General features: G+C 45.4%; 1 protein-coding gene across 1 annotated transcript in view; it reads left to right on the top strand.

The window, feature by feature from the left end:
* The first annotated feature begins 774 nt into the window (after window positions 1-774).
* elmod2 (ELMO/CED-12 domain containing 2) overlaps window positions 775-19,484 on the top strand; it is a 52,568-nt gene continuing 33,858 nt past the window's right edge. The window contains exon 1 of the mRNA XM_070865413.1: window positions 775-953. Within this exon, the coding sequence (XP_070721514.1) occupies window positions 858-953 (96 nt within the window). The 5' untranslated portion in view covers window positions 775-857. The remainder of the gene's footprint in view (window positions 954-19,484) is intronic.

Below are 19,484 nucleotides of genomic sequence, written 5' to 3'. Positions count from 1 at the left end.
CGTATGTGGCCACTTCAGAAAACCCTTGCGGAGGGTTAAAGAAATCGGCGCAGGTAGATATATCGGAGACCATTCGGCCTGGGATAGGAGCGGGAAGGGAAGCAGAGAGGACCTGTACCTAAACCACCAAGCCTCACAAACCACCAAACTTTGCAAACAAAACCTCAAATGATCGGCTATTTAAAAATAGAAACTCGACACTGCAAAAAAACATTTGCTCAACCTGACGGTAGTAAGTGCAACCAGTTCCATAAAAGAAAAAGATATTCCATTCCTCAGCCTTTATCTTAATGCACAAACAAATTCACCAAGATACTTCGTCAGAAAATTATAGGGCAAACTCAGCAGTCCCACACTCTCAGTGAGGAGCCATGCTCAAAGGGTTTCCTTTGGGCTTTCTTTGAGTACAGCCTGGAGGCCACTCGGCCAGGGCTCGGGGCGAGCAGGAGAACTGATTGAAATCACCGGCAGGCAGGAGCACTATCAGTTCTCCTGCCTGCCCCTAGCCTTGGCCGAGTTGCCTCCCAGTGCGATTTCTAAGAAACTGATCGCACCGAAGGTCACTCAGCCAGGGCTAGGGGCGGGCAGGAGAACAGACAGTGCTCCTGCCTGCCGGTGATTTCTATCAGTTCTCCTGCCTGCCCCCAGCCCAACAAAGGAGGCAGAAAAAATGCAGAGAACTTTATCTGAAGGAGCCCATCACCACGCTATGAAAGTGAGAGAGACCTACTGTTGTTGCAGACTCGCAGCGCTACTGCTCATGCGCGGACATCACCAGTCGACTCCACTGCCATGTGCAGACGTCCCGGCACAGTTTTCGGCGCAGAACTTTGGATCCACCCCCGACTCAACTGGCCATGCTGCGCGACTGCAGTGAAGAGACCGGACAGCGGCCAAAGTGGCAACAAAATTTTTCTGCGCACCTCGGAACACAGATAAGCGGCACAACTCCGGTAAGTGCCTCGAAAAACGGTCTCGGCCAAAATTGAGGCCAAAGAGAGGGAACGAAAGATGGGATTAAGAGAGATAAAAGAGACAGAAAGAACAAGCGGAAAACAAATATATAATTTTTTTTAAATCTCCAACAATTAAAATCTGAACGAATGAGACTCCACACTTGTATAAGCAAATTTTCAGTGCCAGATAGGTTGTGTGGCAGTAACCGCACCGTTAAAAAATCACCTATACTTGAATGGACAAGCCCTAATTTTTCTGGTTTGTCTAGTGGGCAAGTAACCCAACTCCATGGCATTGCATGTATGTGAATGCTGAGTCTCTCGGTGAGATACCGGCATAGCGCAGCTCGTGGAGGAGTAAAGCAACTCGGAGAGCAACTTCTGGATTTCCGCATTTAGCTGCACATGTGGCTCATGTAATAGAGCTCCCCCTAGTGGACTACTGATCCATCTAGTGGACTTCTGTGGTAATGTAACTACTAATGTAAAGGATCATGTGACAGGGCAATATATGCACAGGTTGCTGTATTGGAGCCATCTTGTAGAGTGTTTTTCTTAATGATGTCGTAAGGAAATATCACATTGATGAACGAGGATAGGATAATTAAATTCCCTAGCTGAAATTTTTGTTGGTGGATAATCCAGCCAACCAACAGAGAGACTTCGAGAGGTTTTTTGCTTTGCAGAACAGCTAAAAATCCAAGGTAAATTACAAGCACGCTTGGCTGAACTGAAGAGTCCAAATGGCTGTACCTATGGGAATAATAAGGCGTTTGGGTGAGTTCCATTGTGACCAAGAGACTTTTGGAGCATATGTGAAGTGGTTAGAAATGTTTTTCACCGCAAATAGTATCGTCAAAGTCCCCAATGATGAAAACCATAACCGGGTTGTTTTAGAAAAGAAATGGGCTATTTTCTTGACTGAAGCAGGCCCCAAGGTGTATGAAACCCTGAAAAATGTGCTTGATCCCATCAAGCCAAAGGACACGCCACTGAGGAGATTAGAACAGCACTACAGTCCTGAGCCCCTGGAAATTGTTGAAAGATATAGGACTCAATTTTCCCAAAAACATTTTTTTGGCGTACTTGAAGGGTTACGCCCGATTTTTGTGGCCCAAGTACGCCAAAAAAAAGTGTGGTAAGTTTCCCCATTAGATCTCTTCCTTTTGGCGTAGCCTAACCCGAGAGGGGTGGAGCCTTGATCTGCGCCAGAAAGATCAGGCTGCCATGGTAACCAGGGACATAATGTGAGCTGAGGCTGCAAAGTGAAACATATAGCCACCTCCCAACACATTAAAAGAATTGAAAAATACATAGCACCACCTTATCTCCAATCCCGCCCGAAGGGTGTCCTGTTAGGTTGCTCTCTCTCTCTATCTCTCTCTCTCTCTCTCCTCCGCCCCCCCCCCCCCAAATGGGATCAGATTGTGTGCATGAACCGGGGACTGAGAATGGAACCGGACAGCCTTTCTGTGTGTGTGAACCGGGGACCGAGAATGAGACCGGATAGCCTTCAGGAGGGGTTGGAGGTAAGTTGCTGCTATGTGTTTTTCAATTCTTTCAGTGTGTCCGGGCATCTGCTGCGCCACTTTCCTTGCCTGCGCTGATTTCCTTAACTCTAGGGCAGGTTTTTCAGGACAAGCCACATCAGAACTGGAGTAACTCTCAGCTGGCCAAACTTCCCTAAATGGCCAGAAGTGACATAGGTGGCTGGTTACGTCCCCTTTGGCTGAAAAAAAACGGACTTAAAAAATTCGTAACGAACTGAGTTACATTGGTGCAAATTGATTGGGGGAACTGGGGATTTTTAAGTTAGGCCAGAAAAAGCAGCTCGCTCCAAAAAAAATGGTGCAAATACTGGGGAAAATTGAGCCTATTGTTTTGGATTACGAGATCAATTCATTGACGAGGTGAGTACACTGTAGCTTTCAAAAAGCTATCCATTCACTGTCATTTCAGGATCTTTCAGGACCGAACATTGCGTGACTGCTTTGTTTGTGGGATGGAAAATGAAGAAATCAGAATAACTTAACTTTTGATTTAGTTTGTCAGACAGCTATGTCAATGGATATGGCCAACCAATATTCCCAAGAATTTTGCGTCATTTCCAGCCATCAGACAACCTAATCGCTTGTAGGTTAAAAGAAAAGGGCAGTTGGGCCCCGAGGCCTCAGCAACTGGCCAAGGTAACAGTGCATTGAAGTTGTGCTATTGGTGCTTGGGACAAGACATTGCTCAAAGCTGTCCATATATGAAGGCAGTGTTTCTGCTGCAAGAAAACTGGGCATCTTGCAAAGGCATTCATACTGAAGAGTAAATCGATGTTCAGTGCTGGAAATGCTAGAAGTAGAAATTGCCAGACACTACATAGCATTGAAGAGAAGCAACAGAATGAGGAGGTTCTGGAGTTACAGGTGCTAGAGGGTATCTAACAAAAATTCGCGATGTATCGTCATCCAAATAGACGTTGCAGGAACCAGGATACCCATAGAAATCGACACTGGTGCTTCCATGAGCGTAGTACCGGAATCGCAATATCTCAACAAATTACATGATTTTCCACTGGAGAAATCGAAGATAGAGCTGCGAGGCTACTCAGAGGAGCAAATTATTGTTGTAGGACGTATCAGTAAAATACAAGGATCAGTTTCAGAGCTTGCCTCTCAGTAGTTACAGGAGACAAGCCTGCCTTGATAGGTAGAAATTGGTTGGGATCCCTGAAGCTGGATTGGAATGAGATTTTTCATGTGGAAACAAAATTTGTATCAAAAATGATGTCATCAAGCAATATCCACAAAACAGGCAGACTGATCCAAGACTTCAAGGCGAGTGTCAAGAGTGCAGAAGGACACCAGTTTACTGCAAGCCACGTCCCATACCATACGCACTCAAGGAGATAATTGAGCAAGAACTCAAAAGACTAAAGACTGAGAACATTTTCTCTAAGGTAGATCTAAGTAATTGGGCTACACCCATTGCTGTTGCACCTATGTAAGATGGTAAGGTAAGGTTGTATGGTGATTATAAAGTAACCGTAAATCAGGTTCTAGAAGGTAATCTACCCAATACATTGCCAAATGTCGAAGATTTGTTCACAACACTGACATGTGGCCAGATCTTCTCAAACTTAGAAACTTACAAACGCCTACTTACAACTCAAGCTAGATGAGGAGTCCAAGTCATGCTTGACTATAAATATTCACCTAGACCTATATCAATTTAATAACCTACCATTTGGAGTGTCTTCCGCCCGCACTATATTCCAATGAGTGATGAACCAGATTTTGCAAGGCATTGAAGTGGTGGTATTTTATTTAGATGACATCCTCATTTCAGCACCAAACAGGCAATCCATAATAACGTATTAAATGTGTTATGTATGTAATAACTCGATAGACTGAATACTGCAAACTAACACAGGTACAAACCTGGCTCTGCTTTATTAGGGCCCAAAGTGATTACATTACATGATGGCTTGCCTTTTATACCTGGGCCGCACACAAGTGCGTACAGCCCAATGACCTCCAACAGTGGTGCCACCTGATGGCCGAGTAACCCCAAGCATATATACATGACAATATCCCCCTTTAAGATATTAGTAATAGTCTTTTTACAAATTGAGACAGTCCGGGTCTTTCCGCTCCCGAGTTGATCGTCTCAGTTCAACTCCAGCCTTGGACAAGCGTTCTGAGTCTGTTATAACTGGGGGCTGGGTAGCCGATCTGATGGGAGTGGCTTTGACCATGTCAGGGATTGAAAGTCCAGGTTCATTGATGACAGCGGAGTTCTCTGATGACTGAGAGTAGGTTGGTTGGTCACTGATTGTGTCTTCCTCAGACTGTTCCAGTTCATCCGTGTGCCGCAGCTTTATCTGATCAACATGTTTCCTGCATGTTTGCCCATTCTTGAGCTTGACGATAAACACTCTGTTACCCTCCTTGGCCGTAACAGTACCGGCGATCCACTTGGGACCTTGACCATAATTTAATACAAACACAGGATCGTTCACAGAAATGTCGCGTGACACAGCAGCACAATCATGATACCACTGCTGACTTTGACGTCTGTATTCAACATGATCATTCAAGTCAGAGTGGACAAGAGAGAGCTTGGTCTTGAGACCTCTCCAACAATAGTTCAGCAGGAGTGACCCTGGTAAGCATATGGGGTCTTGTCCTGTAACTAAGCAATATGCATGACAAGCGAATCTGCAGTGAACCTTGAGTTACACGTTTCATACTCTGGTTGATGGTTTGGACAGCATGCTCTGCTTGACCATTAGATGCGGGTTTGAATGGTGCTGACCTCACATGTTTGATATCATTGAATTTCATGAATTCTTGAAACTCCAGACTAGTGAAGCAAGGTCTGTTGTCGCTTACAACAATGTCGGGCAGACCATGAGTGGCAAACATGACACGGAGGCTCTCAATGGTAGCTGTGGACGTACTGGATGACATGATTATACACTCTATCCACTTGGAATATGCATCCACCACAACTAAAAACATCTTTCCCAGGAAGGGACCTGCAAAGTCGATGTGAATCCTGGACCATGGTTTAGATGGCCATGACCATAGACTCAGCGGCGATTTCGCTGGTGCTTTATTTAGCTGCATGCACGTGCTGCACTGATACACACATGATTCCAGATCAGAGTCAATTCAAGGCCACCATGCATGAGACCTGGCAATGGCTTTCATTATGACAATACCGGGATGAGTGCTATGTAGAACATGTACAAATTTCTCTCTGCCTTTCTTAGGCATAACAACACGATTACCCCACAGTAAACAATATGACTGAATGGATAGTTCATTTTTTCGACAGTTGTAAGGTTTGGTCTCATCACCCATTTGCTTGGGTATGGCAGACCAATCACCACTAAGGACACAACGTTTTACAACCGATAATATCTGGTCCTGGCTGGTCCAGGTCTTAACTTGTTGAGCCGTGACTGGGGTTCCTTCACTTTCAAAAGCATCCATAACTAACAGTAGGTCTGCAGGTTGTGGTGTCTCCACCTCCAGTGTGGGCAACAGCATACGGCTCAGTGCATCGGCACAATTCTCGGTGCCAGGTCAATGGCGAATGACATAATCATTGGCAGATAATGTCAGCACCCATCTCTGGATGCGGGATGATACATTGGTATTGATACCTTTGTTTTCCGAAAACAATGAAATGAGTAGCTTGTGATCTGTTTCCAGTTCAAACTGAAGACCAAACAGGTACTGATGCATCTTTTTAACCCCATACACACAAGCTAATGCTTCTTTTTCTACCATGCTGTAGGCTCTTCCCGCCTTTGACAAACTTTTAGAAGCATACGCAACAGGTTGTAGTTTACCCGACTCATTAGCTTGTTGGAGCACACAACCAACTCCATATGACGAAGCATCACAGGCCAATACTAGACACTTACATGGATCATAATGTACCTTGTTAGAGCAAAGCAGATTAGTAGCTTTCTCAAAAGCTATATCTTGAGACGCACCCCAAACCCGTTGTCGCCTTTTCTTAGCAGCATGTGCAGTGGCTCTAATGAAGTGCACAATCTAGGTAGGAAATTACAGAGGTAGTTGAGTAGACCAAGGAACGAACGCAGCTCCATCACATTCTCAGACTTGGGTGCATTTTTGATGGCCTTGGTTTTCGAGTCCGTAGGCCTGATGCCGGTAGCAGCAATTTTCCTCCCCAGAAATTTGACTTCCGGTGCCATGAAGACACACTTCGAACATTTCAGTCTGAGTCCCACTTTGGCCAGACGATGTAGAACCTCTTCCAGGTTGTTCAGATGTCAGCGGTGTCACGACCTGTGACCAGAATGTCATCTTGGAACACAACGGTTCTAGGGACGGACTTCAGTAGACTCTCCATATTCCTCTGAAATATGGCTGCAGCCGAGCGAATTCCGAAAGGACATCTGTTGTAGATAAACAGTCCTTTATGAGTGTTGATGCACGTAAGTTTCTTCGACGTCTCGACCAGCTCCTGTGTCATGTAGGCCAATGTCAGATCCAGTTTAGTGAACGACTTCCCCCCAGCTAGCATTGCAAACAGGTCATCAGCCTTCGGTAACGGGTATTGATCCTGTTTCGAAACTCAGTTGATCGTAACCTTGTAGTCTCCACAAATCCTGACAGTGCCATCACTCTTCAACACAGGAACAATGGGGCTGGCCCATTCATTAAATTCGACTGGTGATATGACCCCTTCACGCTGGAGTCTGTCCAGTTCAATTTCGACCTTCTCCCTCATCATGTACGGAACCGCCCGAGCTTTATGATGGACAGGTCTTGCATCCGAGTCCACGTGCATCTTCACCTTGGCTCCCGTGAAATTGCCGATGCCCAGTTCAAACTGTGAGGGGAACTCGCTTAGCACTTGAGCATATGGAGTATCATCCTCCAACGACAATGCTTTGATATCGTTCCAATTCCATTTGATTTTTTCTAGCCAATTCCTGCCGAACAGTATTGGACCATTGCCTGGAACAATCCATAACGGTATATATTGAACCGCACCATCATACGACACCATGACTACTGCATTGCCAATCACCGTTGAGTTCTTTAGTGTACGTACACAACTTGGCATTGACTGGATTCAGCTTAGGCCTCACAGCCTTAGTATCCCACAGCTTGTCGAATGTCCTCTGGTTCATTATTGATTGACTCGCACCCGTGTCCAATTCCATTGGTACCGGCACACGGTTAAGTTTCACATTAATCATTATCGGTTGGCTCTTTGTTAGGAACAAATACAATCCATATACTTCCTCCTCTGGTATCTCAGATTGCATATCCGGATCCGCGCTATACTGGTCATCATCTGCCATGTGGTGTGTCGCAGCACGCTTGTTCAGTTGCAGACACATGCGTTGGAGATGCCCCAGTCTCGAACAGCCTATACAAATGTACTGTTTAAACCGACACTGATGAGGCCAATGATTGCCTCCACATCGCCAACACGGTAAAATCGGATTCATTCCCATTGGCGGACTTTGGGCAGCCACAGGTTTCGCATATGCAGTCGAGTAGGCCCTGCAATATGCAACTCTGTCAAACGATGATACAATTTTGTTTACAGTACTTACCAAGTTCCAATTTTTTGATGATATCTGCTTTAATTTTTTGTCCGTTGTCATGCATGCCTGGGCAATCGTGATGGCCTTGCTCAAATCCAGCATCTCCGCCGCCAGTAGCTTACGCAGGATCACCTCGTGGTTGATGCCGATTACGAAGAAGTCCCGCAGCATGTCTCCCAACGCATTTTCAAACTTACACGGTCCAGCTGAACGTCTTAGGTCGGCTACAAATTCCAACACATCCTGGCCCTCAGAACGAACGTGCGTGTAGAATCGATATTGTGAGATGGTGATGCCTTCTTCTAGTTTGAGATGGTCACGTACACAATTTCTCATAGTCCTTGTCCATTGGACTTGCAGGTGAGAGAAGATTCTTTATGAATCATAGATTTTCAGACCGCAAACCATGAGGAAGACCGCCCTGCGCCTAACTGCGTCAGTAGGTTCCTCCATTTTGTTGGCCACGAAGTACTGGTCCAGGCGAGCTACAAAATCTGTCCAGTCCTCTCCCTTCACAAATCTGTCCAGAATTCCAATTGTGCTCAATTCTTGCATGCGAAGGCTCTTAAGTTACCTCGTTGCCAAATGTTACATATGTAATAACTCGATAGACTGAATACTGTAAAGTAACACAGGTACAAACCTGGCTCTGCTTTATTAGGTTCCAAAGTGATTACATTACATGATGGCTTGCCTTTTATACCTGGGCCACACACACGTGCGTACAGCCCAATGACCTCCGACAGTGGCTGTTATGTCCATAATAAAGTAATGTGATTGAGTAATGTAGACATGAGTAAGTGTGACCTTAGTCTCTTATTTTAACTCCATGTAGACTTGAGTAAGTGTGACCTTGGACTCTTATTCTAACTCCAGAATGTTGGTACAGCATGGGAGGCCTGCTTATATACAGTGCTCCCAAGGGATGCTGGGATCCCTTGGGACTCCAACAGATATGCCCTCTGGTGGCGGTAGAATACTGGTTACATAGGGTTGCATACATAACATCACTCCCTCCCAAAGTCAATAGTACACTTATTTACAGGGTGAGACGATTTGGGGTTTTTCGCTCCCTAGTCGATCGTCTCGGTATAAATGCAGGTGCAGGTGAGTTGGTTGGTTCTTCGCTGGGCTGCTGCGCAGCTGGCCTTGCTGGGCTGCTGGGGATGATGAGTTCAGCTTCTTGGTCAACCGTGATGTTGGTTGCACTTGTGTGTGTGTTGGAGGGTCGAAGTTGGTGATGTCCTCTTCAGGTTGCTCATGGCTGTCTGTGAATCGCAGTTTGCTTTGGTCCAAATGCTTTCTGCAAATTAGTCCATTTGCGAGTTTGACCTGAAACACCCTACTCCCTTCTTTGGCTATGACAGTGCCAGCAAGCCATTTGGGACCATGTCCATAGTTGAGTACAAATACAGGGTCATCGACTTCAATATTGCGTGACAAATTTGCACAATCATGGTACATGCTTTGTTGATGTCGCCTGCCCTCGACGTGATCATGGAGAGCAGGGTGGATGAGAGAGAGCCTTGTTTTGAGTGCCATTTTCATGAGCAGCTCGGCTGGGGGAACCCCGGTGAGCGAATGGGGTCTGGTGCGGTAGCAGAGCAGGACTCGGGACAGGCGGGTCTGCAGGGAACCTTCTGACACATGTTTCATGCTTTGCTTGATGGTTTGGACTGCCCGTTCTGCCTGGCCATTGGATGCGGGCTTGAATGGGGCAGATGTGAAGTGCTTGATCCCATTGCGGGTCATGAATTTCTTGAATTCAGCACTGGTGAAACACGGCCCATTGTCACTGACAAGGACATCAGGCAGGCCGTGCGTGGCAAATATGGCTCGTAGGTTTTCGATGGTGGCATGGGACGTGTTTACAGACATTATTACACACTCAATCCACTTTAAATAAGCATCCACAACAACCAAGAACATTTTTCCTAGAAACGGGCCAGCGAAGTCAACGTGGATCCTAGACCACGGTTTGGAGGGCCATGACCACAAACTTAGTGGTGCCTCCGTGGTTGATTGCTCAGTTGAGAGCAAGTGTTGCATTGGCGAACGCAAGACTTCAAATCTGAGTCGATGCTGGGCCACCACACATGGGATCTGGCTATAGCTTTCATCACTACTATGCCTGGGTGGGTGCTGTGTAGGTCGCGTATGAACGTTTCCCTGCCATTCTTGGCCAAAACAATATGATTAACCCACAAAATACAGTCATCTTTAGGCCGCTGGAACAGCTTGATTTCTTCATGCATCTTCACTAGGGCCCTGGACCAACTCCCATGGAGGACACAGTTTTGTACAAGGGACAGTAAAGGATCCTGGCTGGTCCATTTCCTGATCTGGCAGGCCGTAACAGGTGACTTTTAATTTTCAAATGTATCCATCACCAAGAGCAAGTCTGCAGTCTGTGCCATTTCCACCCCGGTGGTGGGCAATGGTAGCCGACTGAGGGCGTCAGCACAGTTCTCTATGCCTGGCCTGTGGCGAATTACATAGTTATATGCAGACAGCATGAGTGCCCAACTTTGGATGCGAGCAGAGGCATTGGTATTGATACCTTTGCTCTCTGAGAATAGCGATATGAGCGGCTTATGGTCAACTCGAACTTAAGCCCAAACAGATACTGATGCATTTTTTTTACTCCGTAAACACATGCCAGAGCTTCTTTTTCAATCATTCTGTAGGCCCTTTTGTCCTTGGACAAGCTCCTGGACGCATAAGCGACCGGTTGCAATGTTCCCGATTCGTTTGCTCGTTGTAACACACACCCGACCCTGTACAAAGACGCATCACAAGCTAGCAGTAAACGCTTATCAGGATCATACAGAACAAGCAATTTGTTGGAACTTAACAGATTTCTGGCTTTCTCAAAAGCTGTCTCTTGTGATTTCCCCCATGTCCAGTCATCTCCCTTGCATAGCAACACGTGTAGAGGTTCTGGCAAGGTGCTTAACCCGGGTAGGAAATTACCAAAATAATTGAGGAGTCCCAGGAACTACTGCAGCTCCGTCATTCTGTGGTCTTGGCGTGTTCTTGATGGCCTCAGTCTTGGCGTCGGTGGATCTGATGTCGTCTGCCGCAATTCATCTCCCTAAGAACTCGACCTCTGGTGCTAGGAAAACACACTTCGAGCATTTCAACCTGAGTCCCACACGATCTAGCCGACTTAGAACCTCTTCCAGGTTCTGCAAGTGTTCGATGGTGTCCCGACCTATGACCAGTATGTCGTCCTGGTAAACCATGGTGCGCGGAACCGACTTTAGCAGACTCTCCATGTTCCTTTGAAAAATAGCCGCGGCCGATCGAATCCCAAATGGGCACCTATTGTAGATGAACAGACCTTTGTGCGTGTTGATACAGGCGAGGCCTTTCGAAGATTCCGGAAACTCCTGCGTCATGTAGGCCGAGGTCAGGTCCAACTTGGTGAACGTCTTTCCTCCTGCCAGCGTCGCAAATAGGTCATCTGCCTTGGGTAGCAGGTACTGGTCTTGCAGCGAAAAACGATTAATCGTTTATAGTCCCCGCAAATTCTGACCGTGCCATCGCCCTTGAGAACCGGAACAATCGGACTGGCCCACTCGTTGAACTCAACCGGCGCGATGATGCCCTCTCATTGCAGCCTGTCCAGCTCGATCTCCACTTTCTCTCGCATCATATATAGCACCGCCCGTGCCTTGTGGTGGATGGGTCATGTACCGGGAATTAAGTGGATCTGCACCTTCACCCCCGAGAAACTTCCAATGCCTGGCTCAAACAACGAAAGAAACTTGTTCAGAACCTGGGCACATGAGACATCGTCGATGGACGAAAGTGCTCGGATGTCATCCCAGTTCCAGCGGATTTTTCTCAGCCAGCTTCTACCGAACAGTGTGGGGCCATCTCCTGGTACTATCCATAGTGGTAGTTCATGCACTGCTCCATCATAGGAGACTTTTACTGCTGCGCTGCCAATTACAGGGATCAGCTCTTCAGTGTAAGTTCTCAGCTTGGTGTGAATGGGGCTCAGCTTGGGCCTTTGTGCCTTGTTGCACCACTGACAGTCGAAGACCTTTTGCTCATGATGGACTGACTCGCACCCGTGTCCAATTCCATGGATACTGGAATTCCATTCAGCTCAACTTTTAACATGATCGGTGGACATTTTGTGGTGAAGGTGTGTACCCCGTACACTTCTGCCTCCTTGGTTTGAGTCTCTAGTTCAGTTTGATCCGCCATGGATCGGTCTTCCTCTGCAACGTGGTGGTTTGCAGGGTTTACAGCTGGTCTGCACATTCACTGGAGGTGTCCCATTGTTCCACAGCCTTTGCACGCATAGAGTTTGAAGCGGCATTGATGAGCTCGATGATCACCTCCGCAGCACCAACAAGGTGTTAACTGCCTCGCAGTAACGCTTGATGGCGGACTCTGAGTCATCTGAGGTCATGCAGCTGCAGGCGTGTACGTTCTGCCATATGCATTCCTGCCTGAAAACGACATTACTTTGTGTACAGTACTTGCTGAAACATCTTTATGTTGCAAAATTTGTTTGGTGATATCGCTGGTGGACATAAATGCCTGGGCTATCGTTATGGCTTTGTTCAGGTTCGGTGTTTCAACAGTCAATAGTTTGCGAAGGATAAACTCATAGCCAATGCCAAGCACAAAAAAGTCTCTTAGCATTTGCTCCAGGAATCCATCAAATTCGCAATGTCCTGCAAGGTGCCTTATTTCGGCAACGCAGCTCGCCACTTCCTGGCCTTCAGACCGTTGACATATGTAAAATCGATACCTTGGCATCAGAACGCTCTCCTTTGGATTTAGATGCTCCCAGACCAGCGTATTGGTTGTTGGTTTCACCAGAGCAAGAAGATTCTTCATGAGGCCATAGGTTGTTGCCCCGCAGACGGTGAGGAGGATCGCCCTTCGTTTGGCAGCATTCACACTCCTTTCCTGCTCGTTGGCCACAAAGTATTAGTCGAGTCACTCCACAAAAGCCTCCCAATCGTCCCCATCTGAGAATTTCTCCAGGATACCAACAGTTCGCTGCATTTTCGCGTGATGGTTCGTTATCTCGTCGCCAGTTGTTATGTCCTTAATAAGGTAATGTGATTGAGTACTGTAGACGTGAGTAAGTGTGACCTTCGTCTCTTTATTCTAACTCCAGAGTGTTGGTACAGCATGGGAGGTCTGCTTATATACAGTGCTCGCAAGAGATGCTGGGATCCCTTGGGACTCCAACAGATACGCCCGCTGGTGGCGGTAAAATGTTTGTTACATAGGGTTGCATACATAACAGTGGCGTCACCTCATGGCTAGTAACACCAAGCATACATACATGACGATGTGAAATGCACAAACGGCTAGAGAAGCACAGAGTACAAGTGACTTCTCACAGGCGTGAGTTATTTCAAAACTCAGTGGAGTACTTAGGGCACAGAGTAGACAAAGCTGGTTTACATCTAACCACGGGAAAGCTGGATGCAATCAGAAATGCACCCACTCCCAAGAATGCCACTGAACTTGGATCATTTTTGGGTCTTTTGAACTATTATGGGAAGTTCCTAACAAATTTGATGACAGTACTACATCCACTGAATGAGCTGTTGAAAAAACAGGTCCATTGAAAGTGGTCAGAAGAATGCGACACAGCTTTCAAGGAGTGTAAAAGCCAGTTGGTAGAGAGTACCATGTTAGTTCACTATGACGTAGCTAAGGAGATCAAGCTAGCATGTGGAGTTGGAACAGTGATCTCTCATGCACTAGTTAATGGGGAGAAGAGAGCAATTGCTTTTGCTTCACGCACTCTCAGTGCCAGTGAGAGTAATTATGCGCAGATCAAAAGAGAAGCTTTGGCATTGATTTTTGAGGTCAAGAAGTTCCACAAATACTTGTATGGTCGTAAGTTTACCATCGATACTGACCATAAGCCTGTGACAGCAATCCTCCATCTAAAGGCCCCAGTTCCAACCTTAGCTGCAGTCCGAATGCAGAGATGGGCTTTGATTTTGTCAGCATATACATATGGTATTGAATACAGATGATCAGCTGATAACAGTAATGCTGGTGCTATGCCTAGGTTGCTATCCCCATCACAAATTACACTCAATATGGAATAAGTGTTCTATTTTTCATACATTGATGATCTGCCAGTCACAGCTGAAGAGATTGGTAGAGCAACCAAACGTGACCCAGTTATGTCAAAGGTATGATTACATAATAAATGGCTGGCCAAACCAGGTATCAGAGAAAGATATCCATTCATACTTCATTTGTAGGGAATGTGGTTGACCAAGAGTTTTGCACGCAATTACTTATAATGGACAGGTCTAGATAAAGTTATAGAGTACATCGTTAGTTTGTGTACAACATAGAACATAGAAACATAGAAATTTACAGCGCAGAAGGAGGCCATTTCGGCCCATCGTGTCTGCGCCGGCCGTCAAAGAGCCGCATGGCCCTTCGTCAGCAGCTCTAAAGGTTACATACAAACCCATGAACAATGATGGAAAGGCAAAGAGCACCCAGCCCAACCAGTCTGCCTCACACCACTACAACACCCCTTATACTAAAAACATCTACACTCCACTCCAACCGGAGCCATGTGACCTCCTAGGAGGCAAAAACCAGATAAAAACCCAGGCCAATTTAGAGAGAACAAATCTGGGAAAATTCCTCTCCGACCCATCCCGGCGATCGAAACTAGTCCAGGAGATCACCCTGGCCTTATTCTATTCCCTGCAGTACTTACCATTATATCTGTGCCGACCAACAAAAGGTCATCCAGTCTAATCCCAATTACCAGCTCTAGGTCCGTAACCCTGCAGGTTACGGCACTTTAAGTGCCCATCCAATCATCTCTTAAAAGTGGTGAGGGTTTCTGCATCCACCACTCTTTCAGGCAGCAAGTTCCAGATCCCCACAACCCTCTGCGTAAAGAAGCCCCCCCTCAAATCACCCTCTAAACCTTCCACCAACCACCTCAAAACTATGCCCCCTCCACCAATGGAAATAGACCCTTATTATCCACTATGTCCAGGCTCCTCAATATTTTGTACATCTCGATGAGGTCTCCTCTCAACCTCCTCTCTTCCAATGAGAACAAACTCAGCCTATCCAATCTGTCCTCATAACTAAGATTCTCCATTCCAGGCAGCATCCGAGTAAATCTCTGCACCCTCTCTAGTGCAATCATGCCCTTCCTATAATACGGCGACCAGAACTGCATGCAGTACTCCAGCTGTGGCCTAACTAAAGTATTATACAATTTAAGCATAACCTCCCTGCTCTTATATTCTATGCCTTGGCCAATAAAAGCAAGCATTCCATATACCTTCTTAACCACCTTATCCACCTGGCCTGCTATTTTCAGGGATCTGTGGACAAGCACTCCAAGGTCCCTTTGTTCATCTACACTATTAAGTGACCTACCGCTTAATGTGTATACCCTTTCCTTATTAGCCCTCCCAAAGTGCATCATCTCACACTTCTCTGAATTAAATTCCATTTGCCACTGCTTTGCCCACCTGACCAGTAGATTGATATCCTCCTGCAGCCCATGATTTTCCTCTTCATTATCAACCACACAGCCAATTTTAGTGTTGTCTGCAAACTTCTTAATCATACTCCCTATATTCAAATCTAAATCGTATACCACAAAAGCAAGGGACCCAGTACTGAGCCCTGCGGAACCCCACTGGAAACATCCTTCCAGTCACAAAAACATCCATCAATCATTACCCTTTGCTTCCTACCTCCAAGCCAATTTTGCATCCAACTTGTCACTTTGCCCTGGAATCCATGGGCTTTAACCTTCATGACCAGTCCACCATGTGGGACCTTATCAAAAGCCTTGCTAAAGTCCATATATACTACATCGTACGCACTACCCTCATCAACCCTCTTGGTTACCTCCTGAAAAAATTCAATCAGGTTAGTCAAACATGATCTTCCCTTAACAAATCCGTGCTGACTGTCCCTAATTAATCCTTGCCTATACAAATGCAGATTTATCCTGTCTTGTAGGACTTTTTCCAATAATTTTCCCACCATGATGTTAGGTTGAGAGGACTGTAATTACTCGGCCTATCCCTTTTTCCCTTCTTAAACAAGGGTACTACATTAGCAGTCCTCCAATCCTCCGGCACCATGCCCAGATCCAAAGAGGACTGGAAAATGATGGTCAAGGCCTCTGCTATTTCCTCTTTTACTTCGCTCAACAACCTGGGATGCATTTCATCCGGGCCTGGGGACTTATCTACCTTCAAAGCTGCTAAACCCCTTAATACTTCCTCTCTCACTATATTTATTTCATCCAGAATATCACATTCCTCCTCTATAGCAGTATCTGCATTACCTCTTTCCTTTGTGAAAACACATGCAAAGTATTCGTTAAGAATCCTACCAACATTTTGCATCTCCATACAAAGATTACCCTCTTGGTCTCTAATAGGCCCTATCCTTTCCTTAGTTACCCTCTTACTCTTAATATATTTATAGAACATTTTAGGGTTTTCCTTAATTTTACTGACCAAGAATTTCTCATGCTCGCTCTGAGCATTCCTAATATCATTTTTAATTTTGCCTCTTAACTTTCTATATTCCTCTAAAGATTCTAAAGTATTTACCTGTTGATATGTGACTTAAGCGTCTCTTTTTTTCTTATTTCTCCCCTGTAAGTCCCTAGACATGTAAGCAAGAAAGCACCATCAGTACCATTACAGCTATGGAAAGGGCCTCCCAGGGTGTGGCAAAGATTACATATAGATTTTGCTGAGCTAGAGGAACAACAGTTGTTCATAGTGATTGACAGTCATTCGAAGTGTGTCGAGTTGTTTCCGATGCAGGAAATAACAAGTAAAACACTAGACAATTTGTGAAGATTGTTTTCTTCATATGGCCTCCCAGAACAAATTGTTCAGAAGAATTTGCACAGTTCACGAGCAGAAATGGTGTGAAACATACCAAAGTTCCACCGTACCACTCTGCTTCAAATGGTGCAGCAGAACACACAGTACCAGTTGTAAAATGTGCCCTCATCAAGCAAATGTTCGATCCAAATACAAAGAAATGGCAGTTGCCGTTGGATCACAAACTGGCACATTTTCTGATAATTTATCATAGTACTCGTCATACAACTACTGGTAGAATACCATCAGAGTTATTTCTCAAATGACAGCCATAAACCAGGTTCTTGTTGTTAAAACCAAACTTGGCACTGTCAGTGGAAGAGAAACAATTAAGACAGAAAGAGAATCATGATAAAGATAGAGTAAGAGAGAGAGAAGTGAGAAATTGAATCAGAAGATGAGAGTGAAGAACCATCACCGTAAATGGTTAAAGTGGTTACCAGGAAGAACAGTGAAGATATGTGGTCCTCACACATATTTGGTCAAGATGTTTGATCATGGAGCGGTTAGGTTTGTTCACATTGATCATATTTTACCTACAGATGTGGAAGGAGTGAAAGTTGGAATGATTCGATTATTTCTGATGAGTCAGATAGTCTTGTGACACGAAGAGTACCAATAGCAAATCCTACATCAGATGTACTAGAAACATAGAAACATAGAAATTAGGTGCAGGAGTAGGCCATTCAGCCCTTCAAGCCTGCACCACCATTCAATAAGATCATGGCTGATCATTCACCTCAGTACCCCTTTCCTGTATTCTCTCCATACCCCTTGATCCCTTTAGCCATAAGCTGCCATATCCAACTCCCTCTTGAATATATCTAACAAACTGGCATCAACAATTCTCTGCGGAAGAGAATTCCACAGGTTAACAACTCTCTGAGTGAAGAAGTTCCTCCTCATCTCGGTCCTAAATGGCTTACCCCTTAGACTGTGACCCCTGGTTCTGGACTTCCCCAACATCGGGAACATTCTTCCTGCAACTAACCTGTCTAGTCCCGTCAGAATTTTATATGTTTCTATGAGATCCTCTCTCATTCTTCTAAACTCCAGTGAATAAAGGCCCAGTCAATCCAATCTTTCCTCATATGTCAGTCCTGCCATCCCGGGAATCAGTCTGGTGAACCTTTGCTGCACTCGCTCAATAGCAAGAACGTCCTTCCTCAGATTAGGAGACCAAAACTGAACACAATATTCCAGGTGAGGTCTCACCAAGGCCCTGTACAGCTGCAGCAAGACCTCCCTGCTCCTATACTCAAATCCCCGAGCTATGAAGGCCAACATGCCATTTGCCTTTTTCACCGCCTGCTGCACCTGCATGCCAACTTTCAATGACTGATGTACCATGACACTCAGGTCTCGTTGCACCTCCCCTTTTCCTAATCTGCCGCCATTCAGATAATATTCTGCCTTCATGTTTTTGCCACCAAAATGGATCTCACATTTATCCACATTATACTGCATCTGCCATGCATATGCCCACTCACCTAACCTGTCCAAGTCACCCTGCAACCTTTTAGCATCCTCCTCACAGCTCACACCGCCACCCAGCTTAGTGTCATCTACAAACTTGGAGATATTACTCTCAATTCCTTCATCTAAATCATTGATGTATATTGTAAATAGCTGGGGTCCCAGCACTCAGCCCTGAGGCAGCCCACTAGTCACTGCCTGCCATTCTGAAAAGGACCCATTTATCCTGACTCTCTGCTTCCTGTCTGCCAACCAGTTCTCTATCCATGTCAATACATTGCCCCCAATACCATGTACTTTAATTTTGCACACCAATCTCTTGTGTGGGACCTTGTCAAAAGCCTTTTGAAAGTCCAAATACACCACATCCACTGGGTCTCCCTTGTCACTCTACTAGTTACATCATCAAAAAATTCCAGAAGATTTGTCAAGCATGATTTCCCTTTCATAAATCCATGCTGACTTGGACCGATCTTGTCACTACTTTCCAAATGCGCTGCTATTTCATCTTTAATAATTTATTCCAACATTTTCCCCACTACTGATGTCAGGCTAAGCGGTCTATAATTCCCTGTCTTCTCTCTCCCTCCTTCCTTAAAAAATGGTCATACATTAGCTACCCTCCAGTCCATAGGAACTGATCCAGAGTCGATAGACTGTTGGAAAATGATCACCAATGCATCCACTATTTCTAGGGCCACTTCCTTAAGTACTCTGGGATGCAGACTATCAGGCCCTGGGGATTTATTGGCCTTCAATCCCATCAATTTGATTTACAGGTGCAACTGAAATAGTTGTTGAGCTGTTGAGAGTGGTTTAGCCAGTCACATGATGTTCACAAGATTTCAATCTTCTAAAAGGCAGACTGATTAACAATTCAGTGAGGTGAAGGCAGATGCAAATAATTAAGCTGTTTTATTTCCCAGTCAATAAATGAATACATGGAATAAGTTATAGCAAATCTCAGCTTACTTCAACTTAACTTCTTATAATAAACATATTCACTGACCTGTTTAACTGGCTAAAGAATGTTTTATTTTGATCAGCCCTATTACTGAATCAGACCAGGCTTGT

This window comes from Pristiophorus japonicus, chromosome 2 (genome assembly GCF_044704955.1).
Source record: "Pristiophorus japonicus isolate sPriJap1 chromosome 2, sPriJap1.hap1, whole genome shotgun sequence".
NCBI lineage: Eukaryota > Metazoa > Chordata > Chondrichthyes > Pristiophoridae > Pristiophorus > Pristiophorus japonicus.
The sequence above is the reverse complement of the archived record's forward strand: the minus strand, read 5'-3'. Positions and strand labels throughout refer to the sequence as shown.